Source organism: Haliotis asinina, chromosome 8 (genome assembly GCF_037392515.1).
Source record: "Haliotis asinina isolate JCU_RB_2024 chromosome 8, JCU_Hal_asi_v2, whole genome shotgun sequence".
Lineage (NCBI taxonomy): Eukaryota > Metazoa > Mollusca > Gastropoda > Lepetellida > Haliotidae > Haliotis > Haliotis asinina.
The window spans coordinates 18,217,529-18,238,706 of NC_090287.1; the positions used below are offsets into that span (position 1 = coordinate 18,217,529).

General features: G+C 38.7%; 1 protein-coding gene across 1 annotated transcript in view; it reads right to left on the reverse strand.

Annotated features, from left to right (window-relative positions):
- Nucleotides 1-602: 602 nt before the first annotated feature.
- LOC137294075 (protein trachealess-like) overlaps nucleotides 603-21,178 on the reverse strand; it is a 67,756-nt gene continuing 47,180 nt past the window's right edge. The window contains exons 6-14 of the mRNA XM_067825009.1: nucleotides 19,251-19,340; nucleotides 13,244-13,334; nucleotides 11,526-11,627; nucleotides 9,375-9,484; nucleotides 8,733-8,926; nucleotides 7,923-8,029; nucleotides 6,721-6,868; nucleotides 6,223-6,335; nucleotides 603-3,064 (exon numbers count right to left, since the gene is read on the reverse strand). Of these exons, the coding sequence (XP_067681110.1) occupies nucleotides 1,695-3,064; nucleotides 6,223-6,335; nucleotides 6,721-6,868; nucleotides 7,923-8,029; nucleotides 8,733-8,926; nucleotides 9,375-9,484; nucleotides 11,526-11,627; nucleotides 13,244-13,334; nucleotides 19,251-19,340 (2,325 nt within the window). The 3' untranslated portion in view covers nucleotides 603-1,694. The remainder of the gene's footprint in view (nucleotides 3,065-6,222; nucleotides 6,336-6,720; nucleotides 6,869-7,922; nucleotides 8,030-8,732; nucleotides 8,927-9,374; nucleotides 9,485-11,525; nucleotides 11,628-13,243; nucleotides 13,335-19,250; nucleotides 19,341-21,178) is intronic.

A 21,178-nucleotide genomic window follows, 5' to 3' on the forward strand; every position in this document is an offset into this window, starting at 1 on the left:
AGACACTATTATGGATGACAACTTCTTTAATTCTTTTAACACGACACTTCAAGGCTAATTCTTGCTCCTTCGTCAGGTGATCCACCTGATCCACCTGACGAAGGGGCAAGAATTAGCCTTGAAACATCGTGTTAAAAGAATTAAAGAAGTTGTCATCCATAATAGTGTCTTGTATTAAATCCAAGAAATCAAGAAATATATAAGTTTGTCATTCTGTTAAAGATCGTGAAGGAATACATGCGACCTCTCTTTATGTACTTTAATTCATAAGAATCCAATCCTCACAACAATACTATGACTTTGCACCTACGTTCATAAAAGTTTATCACAAGATATTTAAAGGCAATTTACAGGAAGAATGCTTGGAAGTAAACCATATTTCTACATACAGAGCATGCGGAAAAGTTAAAGCAAGATATAACTGATTAAGTTCCAGTTAGTTTACACCAGAAGTGGATTTGTTTATCTTGCACTGCTTAGTTTCAGAGAATGCAATACCCCTGAGAAAATCAGGAACAGGAGCACAGGTTACATGAAACAAAAACGACTGAGTGATTCTTAGGATCTCAGGCAAAGGCAAAGTTTTAATTCTTCTTTCTTAGTTTCTTGAAAATAAAGCATGTTTCTTAATCCTTAGAGACACATGATCACAAGATCAACATCATTACATAATTATCTTCACTACTTGAATAAGATGATCATGTGATCAACATAATCTTGCATACAGCTGACACTGACATCATGTGATGTCGTGATTTGCAATGTTTTGGTCAAAGATGAGCTAAAATGACTTAACCAATGACATTTACATTTAAGCTATACTAAGTACTGTACAGTCAATGCCAGTTTTACATTTGTACCATATTCAGTAAATTGTGTGTACAGGCATGTCTTCTTTCACTTTGTGGTTTGTTTGACCTTGACATGTGACACTGGTGACGTCTGTAGCTTTTTGATTCAGGAAAACAGCCTAATGTACTAAAAGAGAGAATATGTGAGTTTGGTTTTATGTCATGTATAGAATTATTCCAGCATTATCACGGCAAGTGACAGCTGAAGCCTTCAGAGAGACAAGCAAATGGTTTAACCACGAGGCTCCCCCATGCCACATTAAGGAAAGATGACATTTGGCCAAATGTGTTATCATCGAGCAATTATGCAATACACCTACATCTGCATGAACATCACAACAATGACAAACAGAATACTTTCATTTTGATGTGACAAACATGCATCTAATAAAATATGTGGGACAGTAAATTGTTAGTGATGGATGCCCATGTACAATACATCAGTCCTCATACACACATCATTTGACACAGATGCATGCTCACCCCTTCAAGCTGACAGCAGCAGTTTCAAGTCATGAATATTAACTACTCCATGTACTGTGCAGTTGACCTTTCCTTCATTTCATGGTAACCTACGACAGCATCATCATTTTAACAAGACTCATATAGATATAACAAGTTTTATGTCAGAGGCTTCGATATTGTTGTTTAAAACCCAAAAATATATGTTTGCTTTATAAAAGGATCCTTGACTTCCAGAGGTCTTCACCAAGAACCTGTGTGGATTGGTGTTCTAAAGCTTGACAAATGTCAGTATATTGTCTGGCTGAGGACTAGACATACCATACTGTAGCAGAATATTGTACACCGGAACCATGAGATAAACAGGTTATATTACCAATGTTATGATGAATACGAAACCGGGTACCATGACAGTACTGACCGAGAACACGGCTCATACGAGTTAATCCCTGTGGAGCCATTGTGGTTGACTTCAGGATACGTATGATTGTTATGAAAGGATGACATGCTGTAGTATGCTGTTGCTGATGACGATGATGCGGTTGACTTTGAGGAGGAGAACTCCGAGGATGATGATGACAACTGATATGCTTGTTTGGCCGCCAGTCTGGAAGAGGAAGAGTCAGGAGCAAGGTTTCCACAAGACGCTGACCCTGATTCATTATATGTTCCAACGTCACCAAAAGGTGACTGAAGTTTGTCTCGAGGTGACACAGATGATGGTGGAGTCATGCCGTAGGAGTCTACTGCGGTACTGGGCATAGAGACAGAGAGAGGGGAGGTGGTGTAGTTTGGCATGGTGGAGTTGGGATAGTGGTTGCCACTGGCTACTGATGGCTTTGTGGAGATGAATGATGGCTGCTGTTGTTGCTGCTGTTCTTTGAATGCATCACTGCCCGGTGGGGTCAGCATGTTCACTGGCATTTCATTGTAATAATTACTGGCTGGTCGTGTGTTTGTGCGGATGACAGATTCACGATTGGCATAGATGGTTCTGAGCAGATTTGTAGCCGGGAGAGCCTCCCCGGTATTGTTACTAGAATGTTGGGAACCTATCCACTGTATTGTGGATTTTTTTTGTGCAGACTGACCACTAAAGCGTAATTGTTGAGTGGATTCACTTTGGTTAGTAACAGAAGGAAGATGGCGGTTCATGACAGCCTCTAGTTCCTTCACAGAGTTGGGAGTGACTGCATTATTGCAGTCCATGTCCTTTCCCCTTTTCCAGTCAGAATGAACTTCACCGTGTATGGCCACAGACTGGTTGCTTACAGAGTTTGCCTTGAGGGACAGGTCCTGTGGAGTGGCCGAGGTCATACTTACTGGACCTATGTCTGGGCTTTGGGACCCTGGTGATAGGTCGTGAGCCACATTATTGCCCACAAAGTCACAGAGTGCTTCCTCACTGATAATCCTATGCGATTTCATCATGCCACTCTCCTTATCAGTGTCGTCGTCCTCAAGTTCAAACTCCTTCTTCCGCTTGCGAGGTTTTTCCATCTTGCGTCTGCTGAATTTTGCATCCCGAACTGAATCTACCCTATCTACAACTGTACAGGTAGACTCGTCAGAGAACACACGATCAAGCTCAGCTTTGCTGTTGTGTGTATCACTACCAAGGTCTTCCATCTCGCCTAATGCATTGCTGGACGGAGATTTGAGTCGGTCGTCCTGGTCAGAAGTAGGTCCCACACTCTCAGATTTGCTGTTGCTGTTTGTTCTGTTCTCTCTGTCAACTGGACTGCTGCCATCTACAAGAGAATGCTAAAATTCAGTTTGGAGACAAAAGCATCAGCTGCAAATCATAGCTACCAACACAATCAGAAAATGGAACATTGTCAGGGAAGCCATTACTGAACAGAAAGAACATAATGAAAACTATGCTGTGCATGGAAGTTTTTACATATTTATAATATAGCAATACTTTTCACAAAAACAAAGTCAACTTTTATAAATTATAAGCAACTTAATGTTATGACTACTTGTGCATTCACACCCAAATGTGCACTTTCACCTTTCTTGTTGCAAATCAAATTGTGCCCAAACAACAAAAAATACACACATGGCAATTAATGCTTTTGTTTGGTTTACAGATATATTTTCACTGTCAATCCCCAATGAATGGCTGAACTTTTTATGTGGTATACAAGTAAACATTTGTTCACTGTGGTCATGCTCTTCATAATACAAGAGACAAAAGACACTGGAATTTCACAACCAAACAATCACATAAAGGGCCTTAACTCTTTTGGGTGTACATCTCTTCAAACTTTACAGAATAAATATGCTTGTGGGAATAAATCCTCTTTCTAACACAACAACTTTGATATTTCACGTTAGATCCACAAGTGTCAAAAGGCATTAGTAATAGCATGTCAGTTGTTGTTTTAAATGACACTTGATCTGTAAACCAAACAAAAACAATTACTGTCTACAATAATCTGGACAGAAACCAAATAATCTCCCAAATATTCAACATGCAATTGTCACATAAGAAGTGTAATGTAACAGAAAATGATACCCAATCACCAAACAAATGCACACATATATTCTCAGGTGTCCTGTCACTGACATGCTTTGCCACCCCCTTGTTTCATCCAGACATGTTGTACTGGACAATACAACAAGCATGTCGTCACAAACACCTGAGTATGTGTCTTACAAATACAGACTTGCCAAATGAATGAGAAATAACAAAGCAACTTGAAATCTTTTCACGAATATTAATGACCTTTAAAGTGAGTGGGAGAGTGAGAACAGTGTTATGCTAATTTTAGCAATATTACAGTGACGAACTCAAGAACTGAGCACATGCAGGGTCAAGAACCCGGGGTTTTCGGTTTCATGAGCAAACACTTAACCACTAGGCTATTCCACTACCTAATGTCAACGGCATGTGTTACTGGCAAGTTGTGATTAAAACAAGTCCAATTTAGACCATAAATATCTAAATCCTACTTCAAAAAGATGTAAAAGCATATTCCACAAAACATTTAATTACCCCTTTATTCCCTAAAGATAAAGCTCATCCTGTACATAAAGGAAATGACTGACACGACCTTGCTCTACAAAAAAAAAATTAGAACTGAGACAGTTCTCAGTACAATGTCATAGTGAAACGAGAGTGAAATTTGTGCCCTCTTGTGGTAGTGCTATACAACAACAGTTTTACCCATGGGAGATACATGTCAAAATCCCATGGCCATCTCATAGCCATCCAGCCCTGACAAATGGTTGTCAATATGGCTGCACATCTCAGGGCTCTGTCTGTCTGCCGATTGTGCATATGCTGAAAACACTGATAGCAGTACGGAAAATTAAACATCATATAATGGAGGAGTGTTTTGTGCACAGTCAGCAATATTCTAGTTGTATCATTTCATGTAATGTTCCAGTCCAACCTATGCAAACTTGTGGTGGCCTAATTCTCTCTCTGACCAGTTTGAGTGAGTGTGTACAGTTTCACTCTTCTTTAAGCAATATTCTGGCAAAATCACTATGCGCGACACCTAAAATTAGCATCACACATTGTATCCATTTGGGGAATTTAACTGGGTTCTTCAATGTGATGAGGGGAATTGAACCCAAGTCTCTGGCAAGAAGAAAGAACATTTTAACTATTAGGATTCCTGTTACTTTTGACAAACTTCAAGTCCTGGATACAAGGATTATTCTGAGATGAGTGTAACTGATGGTACTAGAACAAGAGCAGAGACGTGTAGTATCAATGCTTTATATCACGTCTTCCAAATTCATATCTTCATATCTTTGAAATATCATAGTAACCCTAAATACCCCGGGAGATAAAAACTGTTGGAACATGCCATTTTGGACTTCTATGATATCACCCTGTACAATTCTTTCTTCTATCATATCTATCAGTTTCACTCTTATGTTATTTCCTAGTGCAATTTGCATGTCCCCAGAAACAATATTTAATAATGCAAGTTTCATTACAACAGTTGTACCTTATACTCATACTCATACTATACCCTACCTGTGACAGGTGAAGTTGGGGCAGATAGGTTACCATTACTTCACTCACTTTTCTCATTCAACTGATACATACACAACAGGAAAAATACCACGCATAAAGTAAACAAAACAAGTGTTAAAGTTTCGGATACTGGTGCAGAAAATAGCAGCTTCAGTATTACAACACAACAAAGGAAACAAGTAGACTCAAGTTGAAGGGTTCAGTAGCTCACCTATATAAGAGTTACCACTACACAAACTACTCTTAACATTGAAAATCAAATACTTCCTTCATACATTCTGAATGAAAATACTGACAAAATTTAGAAATCAAATGTCACCAACTTTTTAATCCACACTTACGTATGTAATATTGTATAACATTGCTAATATGGAAATGTAGAATTGTGAATTCTACCAATTTCAGACAACATCCCAAACATCCCAATGATTCAAAGAAAATGTAATGAATTTATGAAAAGGACAATGCATCTATTGATTGGAACATTTATTTGAGGTTTCAGCTTCATCAGTGAAGTGATTCTGAGAAGAAGCGAGCTATGTCATAACCTCATGTATATCAATACAGAGATTCATCGATACTTCAAACATTAAACATCAAGACATAGCTTTTGCAGGATTTTTTTTTATATTGCTTAAGGACATATGTTACATTGAAAGATTCAGTTACATGTTACATTCACTAGGAAATGGGATCACTTATATGCACTACTCTGACATTTTAATAAAACACTTATACAAACTGACTTACTCAAACTAATGTATCCATTACAGTTATATCACTTTCATCCAACTTTCATTCAATTATGTTCATTAACTTGATGATGTAACTGCCAACACATGTCAGCTTTCTGTCTGTACATGCAACTTGAAATGGACTGAAAAATAGATGTAAAACCCCCATCTCTCTTACCTGGATCAGATCCAAGTTCCCCTGGGTCACTGTGGTCTGAGGGGTCAGGCCCCAGGGTCCTCCTGCCGTTTAGCTGCCATGAATCTAACACCAACCGGTCATTCTCTACACCACTGAAACATCACAGAACAGACATCTTGTTCTGGCCACTTAGAGTCATATGCTTCACAGGGATTAAAGGGATAAATATGCTTATATTTAGGAAATTAAATGCACATATCAAATTCTTCCGACCAAACAATAACCACAATAAGTGGAATGTAATCACAAAATATATCCCCACACTATGCACACACATGAAAATGAAAGAACTGCAATTTGAACAACACAACTACCATCAATGAGTGTGTGTTGAATTTTTCAACCTCAGTGTTTCAAGATTCAGTAATGTGGAGGCTTTGACAAATGGTCTTTTTCTCATTATATTTTGTCTAATGTGATAATGTAATGTTAAATCATAAAATATTTGTTGCCATGAAAATTGCATCTCGGTCTTACCTCAGGACATAGTTAATCGTAATGATATTTTGGTCATCAATACTTTTCGAATTAAAGAGTGTTGTGGCACACGTCTGGATCCACACGTAGCCTCCATGTCGATTCATCACTCGATAATACTCTGACAACACTTGACCTTTGGCCAACACTGAAAAAGATAACAAGAATTGTCATGAATGTTTGATTTCTGGTGACTTTGGATCTAAAAATAAATGAAATAAAGTAAATGAAACACTCAAAAACCTGCAACAGAGGAGGTATGGAAGACAAAATAAAACACAACCTGTTGGTGCCCAAGCTAGAGTTCCTAAACCACAAATCACAAGGAAACAGAGTAAGAGTTTAGTTTTATGCCGCACTCAGTCCTGCTATATGGTAGCAGTCTGTAAATAATCGAGTCACCAGAGAACCCAGGGATCAACAGCATGAGCATCGATCTGCACAACTGGAAACCGATGACATGTGTCAACCAAGTCTGTGAGTCTGACCACCCGATCCCGTTAGTGGCCTATTAGGACAAATGCAGTCGTTTTTGACGGCAGGCATGGGTTGCTGAAGACCTATTCTAACCCAGATCTTCACGGGCCCACAAGAAAACATGCCAAATCTGATAGCATTATTTCATTTGAACAAGACTAGTTTTACACGATAGCAAAACCAACTTGGAAAGAGAATCCATATGAAACAATAGGAATTTCTTTGAAAAATATAACAAAAACTCATATTGCAAAAAGCATTGATACTTGGGGTTGGCATCTTGTGCCACCTGTATTCAAAAGTCAAAGTTTGTCTTATTCAGCAGCAAGCTTGGGTTTTATGCCGCTTCTAGCTAAATACTAGATACAACATGATGGTGAATATCAACCACAGGCTTCCAAAAGACATGTCAGGACACCAACATTTATTTTGTTTGTTTGTAGTTTAAAGTCGCACAAAGCAATATTCCAGTAAATAAGTCGGAACAAACAATCCAGTGATCAGCATGAACAATAGTCTATGCAATTGCAACACAATGATGTGTCAACTAAGCTTGAGAGTCTGGCCACCAAATTCCATTACCCGTCTCAAATATGAGTTACTGAAGCCTAGTTCAAACACAGATCTTCACAGACATCGGTAAGATGAGCAAACACGAACAGGCTAGCCCAGCACCCTAATAACTGTGAAGCAATGTATACTACAAGCAATATCTATGAACTTACAGTCTACATGTGCCTTCCTGAGCTTGTGGAGGTCTGCAGTATGGCAGAAGTCATAGAGGAGGCCATTGGTTAGGTCATCGGCCTGTATGTCCATCAGGTCAGAGACACTACAATGGTTAGAAATTTTGTTATCAATATTTGGTGTGAGATATATGACAGTGGTGACAGAAATTGTGGGGCTTTGAGAGATATTTTAAAGAAATATGTTCTCTGATATTACTGATTAGGCAATATGGTGTATATATGTATATACATTGATACACCCTTATCATACATAACTGCACCTTTTACCATACACCAATACATCTCTCATAACACCCCCATATATCTATTGCATATACTCATACATCTATTACTTTACACCAGTATAATTCTCATATCACACCCCTGTATATCTATCACTTAATCCTGTCATGCCCCTATATATTTATTACTAACACAATACATATCTTATCACACCCTTACATATCCATTACACAAAAACAATTCTCTTACCAAGCATCAACACATCTCTTACCAAATACCATTGTCTGACAAAGCCATAACAGGAATAAGACAAAATGTTATGGATGTCAAGTTCTTTATTGTTTACACAATGTTTCTGGGCTATTTCTTGCCCCTTCATTATCCACATGATAGGGAGGGGAATAAGAAATAGCCCAGAAACGTTTTGTAAATAATAAAGAAGAAGCTGACATCCAGAACATTTTGTCATATTCCTGAATACCAACTTCTACATGCCTCTCAACAACCTAAAGCCGTAACAGTAGTGTATGCACATCTGGCAGTGACCATTATCACTAAACTCACATAGGCTCACAATAGATGATTTTGAAGTCAGGTGATAATCTCATGACAAAGGTATCATTGTCAATTCTCAGTTCTGTGATCGTAGGAGGGGGAAGGGCAATACCAAGGCCTATGAACCCCAGGACTGGTGGTGGATGTTTGCGGTTCACCGAAAACGAAAACTGGGGACGGTGCTGTCCAACAATATGAACAACCTGTAAATGCAAAACACATAAATATCAATATCAAGACAAATTTTACAATACTCAAGAAAATTGTGCAGTTCTGACATTGACAAAACAGAAGGGTCATAGCGTATGAAGAACAAGGCACACTGTTTCGTTGTGAGTGAACCAGTTACAATATACAACAAAGAGCATTTTAATTAAATACAGTGGGACAGCAGACTACCATGCAAGGGAAGTCCTTGTCCCAGACATGGTATTCGTAACACTAAGAACTGGATCCTGGTACTACCAAGGTATGCAACTGTATGCAGCAAATAGCAGTTTACAGTATAAGTCACCTGCACCATGTTGTTCTGTGATAGATATCCACACCAACACTATTTTTTTTTATATTCATTATCCATAGTTCATTAGACAGTCTGAAATTTACAGGTGACATGCTAAGTAGCTGTCAGGAAACTACTATCCTGCTTACCCTGTACCCAGCACACTTTACGTGTACTCCTCGTTTGGTCAGAGTTGACTTCATGCGCAAACAAAAACACCGATCATAGCCTTTGTTGGGACTAGGATTCATTACATAACCTGAAAAATAAAACACAAACTTAGGACTGTGGTCTAAATAATGACTATACTGTAGCTACCACTGCAGTTTTATTACAGTATTTGAACCATACCTCTATCCTCTATCCATGTATTGTGTGATTGGGGATCTTAGAGCTGGGTGGTACCTACCTCTATCCTGTAACGTCCATGTATTGTGTGATTGGGGATCTTAGAGCTGGGTGGTACCTACCTCTATCCTGTAACGTCCATGTATTGTGTGATTGGGGAGATGAGAGGTGGGTGGTACCTACCTCTATCCTGTAACGTCCATGTATTGTGTGATTGGGGATCTTAGAGCTGGGTGGTACCTACCTCTATCCTGTAACGTCCATGTATTGTGTGATAGGGGAGATGAGAGGTGGGTGGTACCTACCTCTGTCATGTAATGACCATGTATTGTGTGATTGGGGAGATGAGAGGTGGGTGGTACCTACCTCTGTCATGTAATGACCATGTATTGTGTGATTGGGGATCTTAGAGCTGGGTGGTACCTACCTCTGTCACGTAATGACCATGTATTGTGTGATAGGGGAGATGAGAGGTGGGTGGTACCTACCTCTGTCATGTAATGACCATGTATTGTGTGATTGGGGATCTTAGAGCTGGGTGGTACCTACCTCTGTCACGTAATGACCATGTATTGTGTGATTGGGGAGATGAGAGGTGGGTGGTACCTACCTCTGTCATGTAATGACCATGTATTGTGTGATTGGGGATCTTAGAGCTGGGTGGTACCTACCTCTGTCACGTAATGACCATGTATTGTGTGATAGGGGAGATGAGAGGTGGGTGGTACCTACCTCTGTCATGTAATGACCATGTATTGTGTGATTGGGGAGATGAGAGGTGGGTGGTACCTACCTCTGTCATGTAATGACCATGTATTGTGTGATTGGGGAGATGAGAGGTGGGTGGTACCTACCTCTGTCATGTAATGACCATGTATTGTGTGATTGGGGAGATGAGAGGTGGGTGGTACCTACCTCTGTCATGTAATGACCATGTATTGTGTGATTGGGGATCTTAGAGCTGGGTGGTACCTACCTCTGTCACGTAATGACCATGTATTGTGTGATAGGGGAGATGAGAGGTGGGTGGTACCTACCTCTGTCACGTAATGACCATGTATTGTGTGATTGGGGATCTTAGAGCTGGGTGGTACCTACCGCTATCCTGTAACGTCCATGTATTGTGTGATTGGGGATCTTAGAGCTGGGTGGTACCTACCTCTGTCACGTAATGACCATGTATTGTGTGATTGGGGATCTTAGAGGTGGGTGGTACCTCCCTCTGTCACGTAATGACCATGTATTGTGTGATTGGGGATCTTAGAGCTGGGTGGTACCTACCTCTGCCACGTAATGACCATGTATTGTGTGATTGGGGATCTTAGAGCTGGGTGGTACCTACCTCTGTCACGTAATGACCATGTATTGTGTGATTGGGGATCTTAGAGCTGGGTGGTACCTACCTCTGTCACGTAATGACCATGTATTGTGTGATTGGGGATCTTAGAGCTGGGTGGTACCTACCTCTGTCACGTAATGACCATGTATTGTGTGATTGGGGATCTTAGAGCTGGGTGGTACCTACCTCTGTCACGTAATGACCATGTATTGTGTGACTGGGGATCTTAGAGCTGGGTGGTACCTACCTCTGTCGTGTAATTTCCATGTATTGTGTGACTGGGGACATGAGAGGTGGGTGGTACCTACCTCTGTCATGTAACATCCGTGTATAGTGTGATTGGGGAGATGAGAGCTAGGTGGTACCTACCTCTGTCGTGTACTGCCCATGTATTGTGTGATTGGGGAGATGAGAGCTGGGTGGTACCTACCTCTGTCATGTAAGGTCCATGTATTGTGTGATTGGGGAGATGAGAGGTGGATGGTACCTACCTCTGTCATGTACTGTCCATGTATTGTGTGACTGGGGAGATGAGAGCTGGGTGGTACCTACCTCTGTCATGTAAGGTCCATGTATTGTGTGATTGGGGATCTTAGAGCTGGGTGGTACCTACCTCTGTCATGTAATGGTGGACTGCCTGATCTTGGTGCATTGGAGGTGCAGGAGCCTTCATCTGATGTGGACCCAGGGGATGGGATGTTGCTGCCTGATATGTCTGTGGGAGAATAATCCATTACACAAAACCAGAAACATTTTTCAGTCAGTATGATCGTGAGGCAACACTTGCTCAATAATGGCCTAAGCTTGGTATCATAACAGCACTTCTAAAGAAAATATTACAAGGTTTTTGAAGAGACTTATGATACTAACTACAAGGGATAATGTAAAAAGGAACATAATTTGCCATAATTTGTCTAGCTCCTGTGGGTCTGCGCTAAAAGCAAACATTTTTCATCATGATTTGCAAGTTTGGACCCTGAACACTTAGTCAATGCATACATATTTTATGGGTCTCAGTCAAAACAAAGCATTTCTAGTCAGGGTCCTGAAAAAAACAAACTACGCTATGCTTCTTTGTTCAGTTTTAGGGTTTCCAAACTTACAACTTCTGCTGTAAATCAAAAAAACTTTTTTTCATTCCAAACTTTCCTTGAATCATATGAGATAGTTGTATGTACTGGATGCCAGATGGCTCTTGCTAAGTCCAGTTTAACTCACACTCTCCTTCCGAAAATGTGAGATACTTTTTCTTATGCTTCTTTCTTTATTCTACTTTTGTCATATTAAAATGACCTCGTCTTTACTGTTACGAGGGGTAGGGAGGTAGCCCATTAGTTAAAGCATTCACACTGACCACCTGTGTTCGATTTCCCACATTTGTACGTTGTGTTAAGTCCGTAGCTGGTGTCCCCTCACAATAATATTGCTGGAATATTGCTAAAAGCGATGTGAAACCATACTCACTTACTGTTACTAAACAACTTCTAAAAAATACTATCTTGCCTTTATTGTTACTTCATACAACAGTTTATGATCATACAGAGCATTCATTTTCTTCCACTCAGCGTCTACTTGTACAAGGCAACAAGCAAGTGAATGCTTGAACAAAATAAAACAGTTACGTGTGGAAAGCAACCGAACTGTTGACTCAGCCTATACCAAAACAAGAGCACTAACAATAATTAATTTAAGACTATATGCTGAATAATTTCATTACTATTACAAAATGCGACTTTTATTGTTCGTTCTGACTGGTCAGAATATGCATGATCCCAATTGGTATTCTGCAGACACTTGCCATGTCACAAGTGTTTCCGGATATTATCATAAACTATTTCCATACACAAAAGTGCACATTTAAAAATAAATATACTAACATTTGTTCCTAACTGACACATTAAAAGAACAAAGTTAAAATCCATATTTTACTCATTTCCTAGCTGAATTTAAAACCTCCACATATAATATTTTATCTGTATCTTAATGTCTCATTTCAGTGAATATCAAGAATTACAAGGCATCACTTGAGCAATGTAACATTGGTCAGACTCAATTACGTAGATCGATGCTCACATTGTTGATCACTGGATTGTTTGGACCAGACTCAATAATTTACATATCACTGCCATATAGCTGGTATACTGCTGAGTGCAGCATAAAACTAAACTCATTCCCTCACTCTTATTTTACAGGACTTCTAAGATCATGAATACGGTAAGCTAACTCTCAACGACACAAGGTGCATGCATACAAACACACATGGTCTTATTTCACAGTCTGAATTCAGTCTGTGTTGTTTACTATCCTACAAGTGTTGTTGTAACAACTCACTTTGTGGAAGACAGAGACCCAGCTGCTCTGCCAGTTCAGGGTGGTCCTGTTGATGCACATAGTCGAACACACTGCTGCCAGTCATCTCAACCTGAAACACAGCATTTATAGCTTCATCAGCTTAAGTCAACTTGTGGCTCATCATCTTCCAGACCTGCACCTACAACTGTCGACAGTTGTAGGAAACTGTTTCCTCAAATGCCTACAACCACCACAGCAGGAAACTGATAACCCATCATCCCAAACACCTGCAAGAAACCAAAAACACATTGTCCTAATGATCTGCATACAAAAATTTCAACAACTGCAGGAAACTGTACAAATCATAGCATGAAACTGATGGCTCATAATCCCAGTGGCTTCCATACTCATCAACTGCAGGAAACTGCACAAATCATAGCATGAAACTGATGGCTCATAATCCCAGTGGCTTCCATACTCATCAACTGCAAGAAACTGATGGCTCATAATCCCAGTGGCTTCCATACTCATCAACTGCAAGAAACTGATGGCTCATAATCCCAGTGGCTTCTATACTCATCAACTGCAAGAAACTGATGGCTCATAATCCCAGTGGCGTCCATACTCATCAACTGCAAGAAACTGTACAAATCATAGCAAGAAACTGATGGCTCATAATCCCAGTGGCGTCCATACTCATCAACTGCAAGAAACTGATGGCTCATAATCCCAGTGGCGTCCATACTCATCAACTGCAAGAAACTGTACAAATCATAGCAAGAAACTGATGGCTCATAATCCCAGTGGCTTCCATACTCATCAACTGCAAGAAACTGATGGCTCATAATCCCAGTGGCTTCCATACTCATCAACTGCAGGAAACTGTACAGATCATAGCATGAAACTGATGGCTCATAATCCCAGTGGCTTCCATACTCATCAACTGCAAGAAACTGATGGCTCATAATCCCAGTGGCTTCCATACTCATCAACTGCAAGAAACTGATGGCCTGCATGCAAACTCTGAACACTTGCAGAACTGTTGACTTGTCACTTCGGAAATCAACACACTGTTGCAGGATAGTTCTGATATTTAATAGTATGCAACAGTGACTATCATGCATCACTTCGGTGAAAAAATGTTGAACGTTACAATGATATGCATCAACTAGTTGTCCCAGTAACATTATAGTAACCAGTTAAGGTGACACTGACACTAAGTGAGTCAGAAAAAGGCAGTTTGATCTCCCGGTTACATCACTGCATGGAGACCCCTGACAGTCATGGCTGTGGCTGTGATGTTCATGAGTAATGACTTTATCTACTTCACTGTTCGTACATGGACTAACTGACAATCTGTTCCCTTCTCAGTCATTACACTGCAGATATGGCGGTCCTTGGGTGCACTATTCCTGTTGTTTCCACCATTTTGTTAATCAAGATGGTCAGGAATGGCAGACTGTCATTCCTGTTTAACCAAAATTGGATTGTATTGATAGGATGTACTTTCACGCGATACGGCTGAACTGACATTAAGATATCTTTGTCAAGTGATCAACAGTCGCTGAAGTGGCTATGGACAGTCTGCTAGTAATGCTTCATGAAAAAACTATGAATTTAATTCCAGTTTTTAAAATAAGCATATCCTTTCCACATTCTATTTAATAAAAAGGAATTCCACTGAAAATATTCAGGATGGTACTGTTCCATCCTAGAACTATATGTAGAACTATCTTTACAAATCATTTAGTTAACGGTGTATAGATTTTCAAAGCTCTCACAGTGCTAAGATAGCCGTAAGTGCCATACATTAACATTAACTTATAATAATTCAGAGAATAATTCAATAAAATTCTATATCACAAATTGAATTAACATTCCTTCACATATTCCACAAGCTGCAAAGCTCAGTGAGAAGAATTGATGACCTCCTCTTGTCAAATTCAGAAGATTATGCAAATGAGACGTGACCCGAAGCCAGCAGATTGATCATATCTGAATTACAGTCACATGAGCTTCAACCAATCACAAGTACTACTTTCAATGACCACAGCCAAATCTGAATGAAAAAGATTTATGATGCTTACAGTCTCCAAGAAACATATCCGTACTAATTTCATATTTTTGAAAATGAGTAGTTTCTTTGTACAAACTATTTACAAGAGATAAATCTGGTGATAGCTATATGACCGTGAACACTTTTTGATCACCAAATGACAGGTGCACAGAGAGGATGAAGCATAATGAATCACATTGTGTTGATTTTAGAATAAATACAGCCTATTTAATATTCAGTAAGTCACATGACACTTGACATAAATCACATCCATTATTCAAGTTTACAAAATTATAAATAATTCAGACAAGGTTTGTGAGAAGTAATTATACTGTTTTTTTAATTCATTTGTATTTCCTTAACACAATCATTTCTAAATTTCCAACTAACTTCACCACTAACTGCTGGATCACACTTGGTATTTCATGATATAGAATTAATAATGACACACTGATTCCCTTAAATTTATAGACTAATGGCTAGTCTCTGAAATGAACCTATTTTTCAGTAAATAAAAGTTTTTAAAATTGAAATCATAAATACAATGAAAAGCAGCAAAGACTTTTTTCATTTTCAGAGACTGAGGTAATCTACACTTGTCACACCTTCTAGACTTGCATGGTTAGACGAATGCTTAGTCTCTGAATATATATAATTTGGATAGTAACAAACAAACCATTTTAATTGGAAAGAAGTCCAGGCAGACTTCAGAACCTGAGGAAATCTAGACTTCACATAAGGCTTTAGCACTGCAGAGAAGGCTTGGCAGTAGGTAAAATCATATGGTTCAGGGACTGTGAGACAGACTTTACATGGGGTCCATTGGGTATATTTGTTTTGAGTCTGTTTGACAGACTAGGAAATCTACTGATATATGAGAAAATGTTCAAAGATGAGTGTTACATTTGTAGATAATCAGTATGAATATGTACATACACAAATCAGATACAATCTCTTACAGAGTGATATTACCTCAGGGGAAGTAATTCAGGGGAGGTTTGTTCCATGCCGATTGGTTTATTCCTACTTACTGTTCAAATCTGTGATTTAATTGTTTGTGAAAATGCCCCTGGAAATGTTATGAAACACTTTGCTGTTACAAGTAACTCTTTATTCATAACATAAGAGTTGTAATACGGGATTGATAACAGAGCGAGAGTGGCAACATGGTTTTACTCCACTTTAGCAATATTCCAGCAACATCACAGACACCAGAAATTGTGCTGCACACAGTGTACCCACGCGGAGAATTGAACACTTTGACCACTAGGCTACCCCACTGCCCCGAATTGGTAATGAACAGACCATCTACACTCGCTGAAAATACATTATGTTGACAGGACCAAATAAACCTCTTAAATTGAAAATTCAATAATTAATTTAAATTGATAAATCTAGTTCCGGCACAGTGGGATGAATAAAATCAATGAGATACTGTCTGGACTTATGATTATGAAACACATTTTTTTAAGATAACATAATTTGTAATTCTTCCAAGGCAATATTTGTACAACTGGGCAAACAAGTATCTGGGACAATTCATCATCTGATCTTTACTCAAAATGTACATGGTAGAGGCATTTCGAAAAGCATAAACCAAATCACATTATCGAATATCTCTACTATAAAGTACAATCTATAAATTAAAACTTGACAGCTGTGTCACATCAGTCATGACAACCCATGCTGTATAGTAATGTGAACTACAACCATAGCAGTTCCTCATGTTGCACAAAATCCCTGCGAAGTGTAATTTCTCATAAATGAAACTTTCAAAGTTAAAAATTCTAAGACATCAAACTTCAGATCAAGCTACGATGAGTATCAAGATCATGAAAAATTGTCACCAGGGGAACAGCATCTCATTTCATAAAAACATTCTCTTAATGCTAGTGATTGTATCGTGACAATGAGGTAGTCTCTAAACATACACATTCCCAAATTTTTAAGTTGAGAAAGCATCCTGAGTGATGGTCTGCCACTAAACGTATACAGAAGTAGAGGTCATTATCGGCAGGTACAATGAGACCTGAAACCAACTGTTAATTGATTGGCGGGTCAATCTCGGGGCCCCGCAAGGGTGCACTGATGACAATTATGGGCCTGTCAGGGGCAGACCTTGGCTCAAGAGGTTTCCATTTGCAGTCGGAACGTCTCAGGGGGCGATTAATCCCGTGATGTCAAGGCCCCGAATGAAGTGCTCCCTGGGACCTGCCAACTGACAATTGAAGGTCTCATTACCTGGTTCCCCCTGGGCCAATAAACTAAAAGCCCACAATTCCCTCTCATCGTTCTTCTACCATGCCGACAGAATGTGCCTAGAGTTTTAAACATGGAGTCTCTGGAGATGACGATCTCGGCAAAACTCCGCAAATCAACCAGTTTACTGGGTTATAGAAACATCATGGAGGGGTGGACTTTGTTTCTGGAATTTGATTAAGTCCCATTTAAATGACTCCACGGCTTGTAATGTTATTTCTTTCTAAAGATTGATAACTCTGATATTATTAATTTTCGGCATCTTCGCAATCAACTGCAGCACCATGGGAGGCATCATCGAATTAGATTTGATTAATTTTCCACCATTTTCGATGACAAAAGTGATTTGGACAATTTTGGTAACGTTTGTTTGTGGAGTTGATGGCTGTTATTTATCAACAGCTCTCCTAAAAGCTGTTTTGCTGGTTTTATCTGCCTTGATTAGGACTACTTTTCCTCTCCATATCAGAACCAAGATCAATCATTTGTTACCATAAATCTAGAACCCATTTCTCTTCTTGGACACTCCAAAAGCAGTGTTTGAATTTATTTGCAACCTTCCTTCATCTATTTACAAGATTACTTCAACAGTAGAGTCTTATTTCAACAAGATCGAACATCTTTGCTTTGGTTTTTCTCTGCCATGGATGATCATTTGTCTATTTAATGTCAAAACAAGAAGAAAATTCACAGCATTGTGTTCTGTAAATATTCATTTCATAGTGAAGTCCATTCCAACTGACAAACTTTCAGATTTTAAACATACTTTCTACAGTGATTGAACACTGACTTCTGAATCTTACTGGATTAGGGTTTGAACTAAGGCTAAGGTTTCGGTGCCCCATCTAACTTGAAAACACACAGTATTGTTTGGTTGAATTTGAACATAAGCCCACATTCTGTAATCGGTAAGGCACATTATTTGACTGTCTGCATCTGTGTGCCTTCAACACAGTGTCTTCTAGGTATGGTATGAGGAATTAATTAACATATGGCTGGTCACAGGTCTACAATGTGCATGCAGACACACATCTGAACCACATCATGTTTTCTACTAAAGCGTGTCAGCATATCTGGTCATACTGACATATCCTGACATGCTCTCAGCACCAATAATGATATGAGTGTAAAGAAAAAGAAAGGTACATTAACCAACCATCAAATATAAACTAAAACAAATAAATGCAGCTTTCCATGTTGATCCCAAATGCTCCAACCCCTAAAATACATTTCAAACAATACCACTCATAAAGTCACGTTTGTCAGAAATGTTCCAAATCAAACTTATTTGGTGATAGATAAAAATGAATCTGAATGTAAAGTTAAACAGATAGGAGATCAAAAGACCACCAAAATATGGTTTAAATCACCTGCCTCTCAAAACTGGAAAAAATAAATCTACAAACTGTTTTTTTTTAATTCAGAAGATGTTTTCTTTGTGTATTTTGTATGTCCAAAATACATTAATTATGATTTTAACCTTCCCCAAATAGGATAAACTACTATAAAGATACTTCATTTTATTGAATAAAAATATTGACCTAGATACCAAACATGATACAGTTGATGACAGTCTGTAGTATCCAGAAACACAGCCAATCAGCATGTGGTACAGCATGCGCTTGATATCCAGTTGTGAGATAGTGTTTTCACCATGACCATGTCCAGGTCATATGCTATGCCAGTCATGCATTGTACTGAACATTACTCATATACTGATTGGGTTCTTACCTGTGAAAGACCAAGGTATATAGACACTGTTTCTGATATGTACAGGAATCGGCCATCATTTGCAAGTGCAAAGGCAAATCCATCCAGTGACTGAAATAGACAATATTACAAATCTATTAACAAGTCTTAAAAGATTATTATGTTACAAAAAGCATACACGTTTTCGTAACAGTGAAAAGATTTAAAGTCACAAATAGTCAGGTATGGTAGCTATGAATGTTTGTTGATATGAGGTTGTATCAGTATAATGCTACCAATACAACACAGCTAAAGTTATGCACTCTCTTGAGAAATGAGGATACACACTTCAATCTCACGAGGGTCTCTATGGTCATTTAATAAACTTTCATGATAAAAGTGTGTGTGCGTGTGTGTGTGTGTGTGTGTGTGTGTGCGTGTGCGTGTGTGCGTGCGTGCGTGTGTGCGTGCGTGCGCGCGTGCATGCATGTATAAAGATAAATGGGGTATTGGCATTCAAACTGATTTTACTTACATTTACCAAACACAACAGAAATCCTACTTATCATCCAAAACAGGAATCTGTTGGACGTATCACTTGATGGAATATAGCAAGGTCTAAAATTAGATACAGTTTTTATTAAATTGTATCACAGACCATTGGTTACCATGACATCACAGTAAAGTGATGCTACAGCGCTTATATCCCAGCCAGCCACTAACGACCAGTGACTACAGCTGATAAGGTGTACTTTTTACACTCAAGTCAATGACTATTATTGTGTAACACTTACAAAGTTGGTAGGATGATTCTGAATGATACATAAAATACTACCCTGGTGTCTTGTATCAACACCCATCATTAAAACTTCGCATTTTGATGTATCTGATATCAAAAGATACTCAGAGGAATTATGTTAAAGATCTGGGTTGAATCTATGACTATCAGAAGCTAAATTATAATCATTTTTTGCTTGTGTATAGTGCGCACTTTTACAAAAACACATTTATGTAAGGTGGGTGCACAATATACATGCAGTAATGAATATTAATATTTTTTCCCAATGCACAATCATTACTGGGTGGACATAACACCAGAAACACCAAGTCAACAAATCTGAAATTTCCCGGTAAATATGCTATTTAATCACGCAATTACTACATCAGATTACAAAAGGTGTGGCTGCAATACACCTGGGAGATGGAATATTTCTCAGGGTGGCATTTCACAGCAAATACACAAATATAAAAGATGTTCATTGTATATGCGATCTTCTTTCATTAATCTTTTCTCGTTAATTTATTCAGATTTTAATCAGTATGACTTGCATTAAATCCAGTTAAATTACTGGCAATGCAGTAAGTTACTATCATATATAGCAACCACACTCAGATTGCCACTTGGAAAGAGAATTGAAGCATTTAACACAAATACCATATCTTGACTCATAAATAGCTAAAACCATCTAAATCGTAGAATGGGATCCTAACACTCAGTAGATGAGGTGAAATGAAATGGGGTTATATTGTGGGATTCGTGATTATTGTGCTTGTGATGCATGCATGTGTGTGGCCACTTGGAGTTGTCAAGATTAATGTCAGTTTTATCAACATGGCTGTCTGCATGAACAAGATAGCCGAAATGTCCTTTGACACTACACATTTCAGCTTTAGAAGACTGACAGTTAACACTGTTTTCACTTATCCTCTCATATGAACAGGTGAGCCATAATGTTGTAATTATGGAAATGTATCAGAATAACTTTTGTAAAATGATAACAAAGATCCATAATATTTCACCTGAAACTCGAATGTTTACAGACCACCGTCATGTTATTGGAATATTGCTAAGTGCAACATAAACTAAAATCGCTCACTCACTATTACATATTATTGTTATCATTTGTGGGTGAGAGACTTTTTCCTAACTTTGCATTTAGCAATATTACAGCAATACCATGGCATCGAAC